This window comes from Urocampus carinirostris, chromosome 18, assembly GCF_059441175.1.
Source record: "Urocampus carinirostris isolate Australia breed hairy pipefish chromosome 18, RoL_Ucar_1.0, whole genome shotgun sequence".
Lineage (NCBI taxonomy): Eukaryota > Metazoa > Chordata > Actinopteri > Syngnathiformes > Syngnathidae > Urocampus > Urocampus carinirostris.
In genome coordinates, this window is record NC_142366.1 from 30,749,121 (window position 1) to 30,761,319 (window position 12,199).

General features: G+C 38.9%; 1 protein-coding gene across 3 annotated transcripts in view; it reads right to left on the reverse strand.

Moving 5' to 3' along the window:
• Window positions 1–12,199, reverse strand: part of pfkpa (phosphofructokinase, platelet a) — a 54,047-nt gene that overhangs the window by 18,007 nt on the left and 23,841 nt on the right. For all 3 annotated transcript variants that reach the window (XM_088322884.1, XM_088322883.1, XM_088322885.1), the window contains 3 exons: window positions 6,965–7,111; window positions 4,157–4,227; window positions 893–980 (listed from right to left, as the gene is read on the reverse strand). In XM_088322884.1, coding sequence (XP_088179010.1) covers window positions 893–980; window positions 4,157–4,227; window positions 6,965–7,111 — 306 coding nt within the window. The remainder of the gene's footprint in view (window positions 1–892; window positions 981–4,156; window positions 4,228–6,964; window positions 7,112–12,199) is intronic.

Sequence of the window (12,199 nt, forward strand, 5' to 3'; positions counted from 1 at the left end):
GTGAAAAGCTGAGGAAAAAAAAGAAACAAAAGGAAGAGAAAAGCCCTGCGATTGGCTGGCAACCAGTTCAGGGTGTCCCCTGCCCACTGCCCGATGATTGCTGGGATGGGCCCCAGCACCCCCGCGACCCTACTGAGGATAAGCGGTGTGGCTAATGAGATGAGATGAGGAAGAGAAAAAAGAAGGAAAATAAAGACAGAAAAAAAGAAAAGAAAGAAACAAAGGAAAAAAGTAATCAGAGAACAAAAAAAAGGAACAACTAGGAAAAATAAACACAATGAGATTTTTTTAAAGGAATTAAAAAAAATGGAAAAAAACAGGGAAAAAGAAAAAAAAGTTTGTGTTGCATTCAAATAAGTCAATCTTGTTGCCAACATTGTATTTCCACTAAAAAATGCAACAGACTAAATAAGCCCCCAAAAATGTTCGTATTATGCGACAATAGATACCAGGAAAAAAAAGAAATGGAAATCTTGTGAAAGAATTGTTGTAAAAACAAATGACGTTTGTAGGCCCTACAACCTTTGCAATAATACATAAGTCAATTCATTCAAAAGTGAAAAAATGTTTCGCATTGCCGGAAACTCAAAATGTAACGTGATGTCAAGTTTTGGACATGTTTGATGATGATTTAGTTGCCACACTTGGGATTGCCGTTGCTCACTGTTGTTTCAAGCGTTGCTAACCGACTTTGTTTGAACGCTCAGACACTCGAAAAATTACAGGGAACATTGGTGCCAAGCCAAACGGAAAGCAGCGAAACGACAGATACACCTCTGCATACATTTTTTCCATAAAAAATTCACATTTTACCAACACTATACATCTGAGTTACAAAAATAAGCATATGAAATAAGAATCACTATATAGTCATTACATCAAGCTTACTTACCTCAAATCCGCCAATCACCAGCAGCGCGTTTATGTTGTGGGCTCGCATCTGCTCAGCGATTTTGCTGGCGTGCTTCGCGGGGAGTGTTCTACAAAAATAATAATAATGAGTCGTGGGTTCAAATCCAGCTCCAGACTTCCTGTGCGGAGTTTGTATGTTCTCCCCGTGCCTGCGTGGGTTTCCTCCCACGTTCCAAAAACATGCATTTCAGATGAATTGGCCGGTCCAAATTGTCCCTAGGTGTGAATGAGCGAATGAGTTGTCTGTCCCTGTGTGCCCTGCGATTGGCTGGCAACCAGTTCAGGGTGTCCCCTGCCCACTGCCCGGAGATGGCTGGGATGGGCTCCAGCCCCCCCGCGACCCTAATGAGGATAAGCGGTACGGCTAATGAGATGAGATGAGATGAGATATAGATAATAGATAGCTAGATACTTTATCCATCCCCGTAGGGAGATTCACACTTCCAGCTTGTGTTGAAAAACAAAATAAAAGATATAGAATAGAAAAATACCCAATATAACGTCTTGAGTATTTAAATGGTGTTACGGAAAATACACACTGTCATAAAAATAGGGTAATATGCAAATGTGGGGGTGGGGTTTAATGGTGGCTTTTACTCCCCCGGGTGGAGTTCAAGAACCTCATGGCATGAGGAAGAAATTATCTCCTTATAATAATATGGGGTAATATTTCGTTCATTGCTGCCGACAGCAAAAGAAATCCGAACTATTTTTTTTTTTTTCAAGTTTACATTGCGTATCATGGACAAAATTTCATGGATTAAAAGAAAACTGTTTTTATCTTTTATTAACTTAAATAAATCCGCACATATCTACTTAAAGGATAATATTTTCCCATTTTGCTGCTATGTTGAGGTTTTTGACTTTTTCCTTGCCCTTATGTAGGATCAGGTGCAATGATAGTCAAAACAAAGAAAGAGAGAGATACATAGAAAGGAAGTGGAGGGGGAAAAAGTAAACTGTGAAAGAGAGACAAAGAGAAAGAAAGAGGAAGGAAAAGAAAGTAGTGATATTGAGAAAAAAAGAAGAAAAAAGAAAGAGGTGAAAAGGGAGAGGGACAGAGGAATAGACAAAGAGAAGGAGCAAAAGAGGGATAAAGAGTAGGAAAGAGAGAGAAAAGAACAGAAGAACGTGACAAGGGAAGAAAAAGAGGCAAATAGAGAAGGTAAGAGAAATATAGAGAAAAATTGAGAAAGAGAGTGAGGGAATGGAAAACTGACAGAAAGATGCAAAGAAAGGAGGGAAAGAGAAAGAGAGAGGGAGGAAAAAAAGAGAAAAAGTAGTTTGCAATAATCTGTGGTCTCTGCAGCCCTTTGAGACCCCTTGTGATTGTTAATGTTCGAAATTTAAAAGCGCCGACCAATCAGAGGCAAGTTTTCATAATAGCACAAGCCAATAAACGCAATTCAAAGTTTGCAAGCACCATACTATGCCACACCCATCGTGTGAGCTCATTGAGTGTCATAGCAGGCTCTGTAAACATAGTCCCAGAGTCAACAGACGAAAAGGAAACTGTACCTACTTCTTTTTTAAATTACTTCATTTATTATTCAATATATTATTATTTTTTTGAATGGCCAGAACAATAATACTCTAAAAAAACATTTTAGAAAATATTTTCCCATGTATTCTTTGACTTTCATAAAAAAAAAAAAAAATTCTCAGGCGCTTTACTTCCACATCCTCTCACATTTAGTTATTTTCCATTAAGACAAAGAATACTGTTAAAGGGCAAAACAATGTCCTGTATATGAGACAATTTCATTTTACATAAAATATTATTTTGTGAATTCATGTGCAAAAAACAAAGTTAGAAAAATAAAACAAAAAACAAGCATCAACTGTAAAATGCTGCTCCATTGTCATCATAATTATTTTAATCTTACTTTGCTGCATTTTATTCCCTAAAATTAAAAACAGTACAAAATTTGCTCATTTATACTTAAAGTATTGTGTTTCTCATTTTACCACATTTAATATACATTATTTTTAGACGTTTGACCAGGGAAAAAAAAAAAATTCTTTCATAGAATCAGATTTTTTTGGGAATGATATGTATGTTTACTGTATTTGTTGTACTTTTAGGAATTATTTTACGAACATACAAAAATGAAATAAAATTCTCATAAAATCAAGAATAATTTGTGAAAAAAACTTTTAATATCTGGGATTTTACTTTAATTTTTTTTATTCGATTTGAGAATCAAATTTAAAATTAGAAAATAAAATACATTTAATAAAATATCTCTCATTTACAGATCATTTAGCTCTTGATTATTGCTTTGTTTCACTCAAGGCTAACACATCAACCTTCAATTTAGTCATCATCTGTCCGAACTCCTCTTTCTTCCACTCAGTCGCTTTACTTCCACATCCTCTCACATTTAGTGACCCTATAACTAGGGTTTGTGGGGCCTTTCTGTCTCCTGTCCCCTTTCTTTGCCTTGCTGTGCTGTGTCTTATGGAGTAGAGATATTTGACATTTGGGTTGGCCATTGTTGAAAAATGTTTGTCTGTTTTTTGCTATTTTTTTCCCTTTTTTTAATTTTCTTTGTAACTGTATGTGTTTGTCTTGCTGTTGGTCACTCCTCTTAAGGGATATGACCAAGGTAGATAGATAGATATATATGATTATTGCACTAGAAAAAACAAATTCCAACGCCATTGACAAAAAATTCAGATATTTTAAATATAATTTTAGGATATTTTAACCTAATTTTAAAAGATAATCATTTACATAAACAGATGTTAAGATTATATATCGTTTTTCTAAATCTTAGTATCATTTTTGTGTTCGTTATAATAAGCAAATTATTCTAACATCTGCTGGATGATATCCATCCATCCATCCATCCATTATCTCCACCGCTTATCCTCAGTAGGGTCGCGGGGGTGCAGGAGCCCATCCCAGCTATCTTCGGGCAGTGGGCAGGGGACACCCTGAACTGGTTGCCAGGGCACACAGAGACACCCAAGGACAATTTGGACCAGCCAATTAACCTAACATGCATGTTTTGGGAATGTAGGAGGAAACCGGAGTGCCCGGAGGAAACCCACCCAAGCACGGGGAGAACATGCAAACTCCACACAGGACGTTCGATCTCATGACCTCGGAACTGTGCCGCACACGCGCTAACCACTGTCCCGCCGTGCCGCCTGGTATAATTTTCTTATTTCCAATGATTTTTCTCTTGTTCAAATACACAGATGATGGAACATTACCCAAGCGCACGGCGCCCCCTACCTTTTAGTTCCCAGCAGCGATCCTCCCTGTCCCGTCCATCCGCCGACATCACCCCATTTAATCTCCTTAATCTGAAAGGAAGACAGGAGCAACACGCGCTTTCACAGATTACCTCTATGACTTTTGTCCTCCTGATTGCCGAAGCCGGTAGCACATAAAACATTTCCTCCTTCTCGGAGGGTGGGGGTCACCGTGTTAAATGAAAGAGGATTTTCTAACCCATTCTCCCCCCTCCCCCGGAGTAGAGAAATCTATTACTCCCCGCTGGTCTCATTTTCTCGGGGTCAATTGGAGAAGCCCGTTTTCAGATAGCGGCGAGTTGCGCCAGGGATGTTTAACTAACCGGCGCTATTGGAGAAGGTTTGGTGAAGATAAATGGACGCCTTGTTCATTACGGGCTGGCCTTTGAATGGGACCCCGCTGGCCGTCTGGGGAATTAAGGTTACCCCTGGTGAAAAGGTCAGAACGGGGAAGGAGAGGGATGTGTGACCGGTTTGAACAGTCAACGGACACAGGAAGTAGAATGATTCACCTTTACTTTTTGCTAACTTGAACATCTATTTTGTTTTTAGATAAAGTGGCACATTTTTAATCCAGGGGTCGGAAACCTATGGCTCGCGAGTCATACAGTGTTCATTTTACCTGTGAAAAGTGATGAGTCTCGGGGACTCGCATGCTCAAAAAGCTATGGGTCCCAAAAGAGATCTATGGGTCCCCAAAATTGAATGTTATCGAGGTTGAAATTGTAAATCGGGTAAATGGTCAATCTAACATATAGTTAACCTAAATCTAAACGGCTGCTAATCTGACTTTTTGCACTACTGGCAGTTCTTTATAGCTTGCCACTCCTTGCACATTTGCTCTCTGCACTATTGTACTTACAGCGTTATCGTTACAGTGTTAATGTTACTGTTTACCTGACTTGTTAACCTGACTGCCCATTTTGCACATCTGGTTAGCTACACCTCTTGCACTATCGGCACTATGGTAAAATACTATACGTAGCCATAATACAATACAACTTTTACTTATATCTGTACATTCAAGGAAACTGTGCGGGTCAGATGTATCGACATTTCGTTCTGTATACACGTGTACTAGAATGACAATAAAGTAGATCTGAATCTGAATCTGAATCTGAAATAAAAAATAAAAATCTATATATTCTGCATCAAATTATTAATTCATTTTCTGCATTAAATTATTGTTGGTAATTTTCATTTTCTCCTTTTATACTTCCTTTTTTTCTCAACTTCTTTATACAACATAATCATTCGTAATACAGTGGAACCTCGGTTTTCGAACGCCTCTCAGTTCGAACAAATCGGAGTTCGACCAAAAATTTAGAGAAATTCTTGCTTCGCTGTTCGGTCAAAAATTCGGAGCTCGAACGCCGGTAATGCCTGACTGCGTACGCTAGAGTGCGATGCTGAGCGGCGTACGTGGGTAGATCGTGTAGATCGCCCCCACCCCTCGTGACCAACTGTTATCACGTGCGCACTTGCCTCTTTTTGCTTTCGCTTTTAATATCGGTGAACGGAGTGTTTTAGCCCCTAACTATTGCCTCCGAAGAAGGTCGTTGCAAGCAGGACAGGTGAAAAAAGAAAAGTTGTTCGTACAACTATTGCCTTTAAGAAAGACATAATAGCTAAATATGAAAGAGGTGTGCGAGTTTCCGATCTTGCTAGGGAATACAGCATGCGCCTTCTGCTGACCACCACAAAGGTAAGAAATCCTGTTCATAATTCTTATCTTTATTTCTTTTTTTACACGTTCGTGTTAGCGTAATCATTCGTACGGAAGATTACGATACCGCGAACGTACGATTAGCCTGGGTTAGCTTTATGATTCGAGGTAAACATTCAGGGTGTTGGAACGGAGCCCAAAATTCAGGGTGTTGGAACGGAGCCCCCTTTCCAATGAAGCGCTAGCCACTTGTGGTGCTAAATGACTTGTAAACGACCCGATTTTTTTTATTTTTACACGTTCATGTTAGCGTAATCTTTCGTACGGAAGATTACGATAACGCGAACGTACGATTAGGCTGGGTTAGCTTCATGTTTACGTTACACATTCATGGTAAACATTCAGGGTGTTGGAACGGATTAAAACGATTTACATTATTTTTAATGGGAAAAATGATTTCGGTGATCGAACAAATCGGTTCTCGAACAGGGTTCTGGAAGGGATTATGGTCAAGAACTGAGGTTCCACTGTGTAATGCATCAAAGCAAGTGAGCCGTTTGAGAGCCGGCTCTCTTGAATGAGTTGAGCCGAAAAAGCTGGTCCTCTAAAAAGAGACGGACTTTTCACCACACAACCTGAGATTGGCGTGCAGACGAAAACTCGAACGGCGAGACCTAAACGACATCTGCCAGACCAAAAGTTTGAAGTGAGGTAAATCTTTGTTTGAAAAAAATGTAATCGGGTAATAATGACAATTTGGTGTCAAAAAATGTGCGTCCTGGGGACGCACGTTGATTTGAGACTATGCGTCCCCAGCAAAAATGATGCGTCTAGGACGCAGGGACGCGGGCAAACGAGAAAAGTGTCATATATTCTATTCTATTCGATAAATAAAGGTTTCCACTGAAGGTTTTGACTATAGCTGGAACTTTTGGAACGCAACCCCTTTAAAAACGATTCCTGCACTCGATAAATACAGTACACGAAATGCATTACATCTCATCTGGCACATTAAAGACTGTATGACCCACAGGCTAAGCACAATTTTATGTGAGCAAAACTGAAAACTAGAACATCGATGCAATGTGTAGTGGATTAAGACTAAAGAAAGATTTCACTTACTTGACCTTTATAGAAGCCTTCAAATCCGTCACTGACGGCAAACATTTTGTGGCCCTCCGAGATGCCAACCCTGACAGCCGAGCGGACCGCCGCGTTCATGCCTGCCGCCGGTGCGCCCACGTTCAGTACCGCCACGTTAAAATTGCTCTGTCGGCACAAGACAAAAAGAGTGTAATGATGTTTTAGCTTGAATTTTGAAAATTGTTAGGATTTAAATGATTTTTTCAGTAAACAAATTTGCCTCTAGGTGTTGCTTGTGCTCCCCCATAAATATTTTCATTCTTTGAGGGATGCGAGAATGTCCTGCGCAAAAAAAAACTTACGTTTTTACTTTGAGTTCTTTGAGTTCTGATATGAATTACTAATCCCAACAAAATGGATTCAATGAACCAGGTAAATTGAAATAACACATTACGTTTATTAACATACAAATTTAATGATAGGAAAAAAAGGGGAGGAGAAGGCACAGGAGATTATGGGAGTTTTTGACCACTGACAGTCTGGAAGTCACTAGCACAAAAAAGTGTATGGCTATAATGCTAGTTGATTTGGGGGGGTTTCCCTTGTACAGAAAAAAAGGCTTACAGCAAACATGGTTTTAAATCTGAAACCGTCCTCTTGTAAATTTTCCTTCGGGGATGAATAAAGTATCTATCTATCTATCTATCTTATGTGTTGTTGGGGAGAGATTTGGTCCAGATGGTTTTAACATATGCCAGCAAGCCAATTCTTTTTATATGGACCAGTAACACTCGACGAAATCATGCCTCCATGGTGTGTTCTCAGATATCTGATGCTCTCAGTATCGGGTGACGGTGTTTTAAATTGAACTTTTTAGAAACTTGTTAGAAACCCAAAGAAGTGAGAAATTTGCGTTATGTTCTGTACTTGAGAATGTCCCTCTAATCGACATAATTACGTACGGCGAGAACATTATTTTATCAATACATAGACTTGGATGTCTTAATTACATTCAAAACTTTATGTTATCAGCTTTCATTATGTTACATGGTGAACTGGTACTTTCGGGAACTGTCCAAAAGGGGACGCCGTCGTTCCATCCACTCCAAAGCGTCTCACTCGAAACAAGGAAGTGGAGGTCATTTTTGTGCTGAGCTTATTTGCTCTACATGAGTATCTAAACGGAATTTGCTGAGAAAATATCCGAAACACAACATCATGCGCTACGGCTCTAGGCCTGCAACTAACAACTATATTAATGGTCGCCACAACAACGATTAGTCAATCATTTTTCCTCAAATTTAGCATGAAGTTAATTATGTGGAAAACGATAATAAACAGAAGAAAAATCATTACAAAGAAAAATAGAGGGTGGGGTCCTGGTTGGTACGGGCGCCACAGAAAATAATTGAGAAGCACAGCTGTAAACCGGCTCATTAGCCGCAGAAGAACAGTGAATAAGATAAATATTTTGGGCATTTTGTGAAGTACATTCATTAGACAATTGCTAAGTTTTTAACAAAATAAGCTAAAGATTCACAACGGTTTAAAATCAAACGGTTTGGCATTTGTTGTTTGTAACGCTTCAACAAGGTTGTCCTACTGACTACATGCATTTAATTTCAAATACCTTTCTCAGGCAAAGTCTTGCATAACGCTAAAACTGTCTTTTGTATCAAAATATACAGGTATTAAATGTAAAATGCATGTGATCAAACAGCATTGGCTTAAATGTTAACCTTAATCTTACTGAGGCGAGTCAGACTCTGTTTCGTTTGACTATCCGACTGTTCTCTTTAAATGTTCATGTGTCACCGAGGTACTGCCATGATATGCAAGGTCTGTCAAGTTAAGTCAAGTCATGTTTATTTGTATAGCCCTTAATCACAAAGAGTCTCAAAGGGCTGCACAGACCACAGACTATAGGCTCCGGACCGGAACATAGGGGGGAATTAAATCTGAAAGATATGAGGGACCAAGTCCATCCCTGATTTTATATACTACCAACAGAACTAAAATCACATCTTAAGCTAACAGGGAGCCAATGCAGGTTAGCTAAAATCGGGGTCATGTGATCAAACGTTCTTGCCTTAGTTAAAAGCCTCGCTGCAGCTGAAGGCTCTTGATTTTGGACTTCGGGAGACCGGAGAGTAGTGCATTACAGTCAGGGTTGGGTAGGGTTACTTTAACTGGATTACTCTCAATTACTTTTGGATTACTCCAATACCAAATATGCTAATAAAAGACAAAAGAAACAAAATATGAATACAATTATGACTCGCAACACGTGGTAAGCTTTCTCTCCTGGCTTTGATCTCTTTGATCTCCGGCAAAACGAACATAAAATGCGACAGAAACAAAATGAAAATAAATCCAAACAGCTTGCCAACATCATTTTTTGCCGTTCCATGTGTTCCGTTTCTCCCCAAGCCTGCACAAAATGTAGTAATTTTATTCATATTTAGTTTCTTTTGTCTTTTATTAGCATATTTGGTATTGGAGTAATCCAAAAGTAATTGAAAGTAATCCAGTTAAAGTAACCCTACCCAACCCTGATTACAGTAATCGAGACGGAAGGTAACAAACGCGTGAATTATAATCCCCGCATCCGACTGAGACATGTAAATGCTGAAAGGGGGCCAAGTACTGAACCCTGCAGAACACCACAGGTAACACTTAACACTACTGCTTTGCAAAGTTTACAAGTTATCTTTTTATTTGCAGTATCCAGGCTAAAATGCTAACAAACTTTAGAAGTTTTAGTATGCCTCCTTGATGTTGACGCTGTCATTTCTGGATGTTTATGCTAGTGCGCATGAGCGTCTCTCAGCAGAGATTGTATTTATGCAGGGATGCCTCACTCTGTTGTCCGCTGACTTCTCCTGTTATCGATTTTTTTGTCGACAACCTCAGCTAATCGTTGCAGCCCTATAGGGCGCACGTTTGCTGTCGTAACACATGCCACCAGACTCTGTAGGAGGAATCGATACCGGCTTCACGTACTCGCTCCAACTGCCTTGATCATTACCGCAGACTGGGGAGCATCCCTGATGGGAACGCCGGGTCGTGCCGCCAGCACGCTTTAGCGATTTCCTGTCCAAAGTTTTCTCCGCTTTGGGAGTTCAACCCTTAGCACTGAATAAATGTGTTTAAAATCAGCCACCAAGACATAAATTTGCAAATAAATAAATTGCATTTATGTCATTTATTTAGGTATTACTTGAAGGTATATGAATGAATGAAAACTTTATTCAAACATCAAAATAAAAATATAACAAAAAAAATTACAGTGGAACCTTGCTAGTTCGCGGTTCCACTTTTGCGGGTTCAGAGCTTTGCGGGTCTAAAAAATATACCTTCTCAATAAAAGCATTTATTGACTTGAACAAGCGCGAGCTTATGTCAACTGAGGACACGGTGTGGACACTCTTATTGTGAAGGGGAGGGGGAGGCCCTGACACAATGTTTAGTCATGGTGAGTTACCGCTTCGCTCACCCCCCTCCTTCAACTCCTCCCACCTCACCCCTTTCTTATGTGGTATACCTGTATACGTTTTTTTAAGCATTTTTGAATGGGCGCCGCTACTTCGCGGATTTTCAGTTTTTGCGGGTGGTCTCGGTCCCCATTAACCGCGATAACTGAGGGATTACTGTACTCAACAACAAATAATGTTACATAATATGTTTTGAAAAGGGCTAGTAAGAAGCAAACGGTTATATTCCCTACCCCTTCATCTTCCCCACCAAATACACCAATGATATAACAACAATTGTAATGATATTAATAATAGTTTTGATATAAGAATAGCAACAATAACACAAAGTTAACTAGACACACTATTCCCAATCTCCCGCACCACTCATACCCCACCCTCCTCATCTCTGTATTCCGCCAGGAATGTTACTTTGTTTCTAAACCTGAACAAGTGAATAGTTGGACACCGTTTGATTTCGTCTTGCAAACCGTTTCAAAGCTTGACTCCACACACAGACATACACATACTTTTCCTGGTGGTTCTCACCTTTAGGATTATAAATTCACTAAAGCCCCTTTAGTTATAATTTCCCTCTTTCTAAATGAATAATTCATGGATGTTTTCTGGCACTATGTTTTTGTTGACCTTAAATAGCAGTTGTGAAGTGAAAAATTGTACTAAATCATTAATTTTAATATTAGTATGATCTCGATATCCTACCCTGTGTATGGTTCTAATTGCACGTTTTTGAAGGATAAAAAGGGGCCGTAGTGAACTTTTGTAATTATTACCCCCAGACTTCTGCACAATATGTTAACTATGGCAGAACTAGAGAACAATATAATAAATACAATGCATTATAGTTTAAAATGAATTTGGCTTTATTAATTATTGAAATGTCTTTAGATACTTTAGTTTGTATGTGTCTGATGTGTGTTTTCCAGCTTAATTTATTGTCTATTATGACCCCTAAAAATTTCTGACACAGCGTCTAATGCAGCACCATCCATGTTTACTTTTAAATCTTGAAAGAATATTACTTTGGTTTTATTTCAATTTAAAGATAATTTATTTATATCCATCCATACTTTTAGTTTAATTAACTCACGATTAATACAGCTTACCAAATCAGTATAGTTATCCAATGAATAGAACATGTTAGTGTCGTCTGCAAATATTACTATTTTTAATAGCTTTGAAACATTAAAAATATCGTTAATATATAAATTAAATAACTTTATATTTTTTTAATAACTATCTTTACCGAGTCAGTGGCTGAGTTACTGTATAATAAAAATAACCAGTTACCAGGGAAAGTAACCGTTACTTTAACAAGAAGTTGTTAATTTCCTGAGCAGTATTCGAGTCCGTTAAATAGAACAGACGGGTAATTAGGTGTACAAATGTATCCGACACCTAAAGTGCAACAAAAAGAGTTAACAATACAATAACAGTCTTTAGTAAACAATATTAAGTGAGTTTAATCAATTCTAACTAACTCGAATCGTCAGTTTCAGAGATGGAAATTCCGACTCTTTTTAGAGAGCCGGCCTTTTTGGCTTGGCTCACTAAAACAAGCCGGCTCTTTCGACTCCCTAATGACTCTTCAGATTGTTATTGATATTTGATCTTAAAATTACAATTTATTGTGGAATATTATGAATGATTGACCAGCTCGGTGGCCTTGGGGGTAGGGCGCCTGCCCCGAGACTGGGAGGTTGCAGGTTCAAGCCTCGGCCGAGTCATACCTAAGACTTATAACATTGGAACTCACTGCATGGCGCCCGGCAGTTAGGGG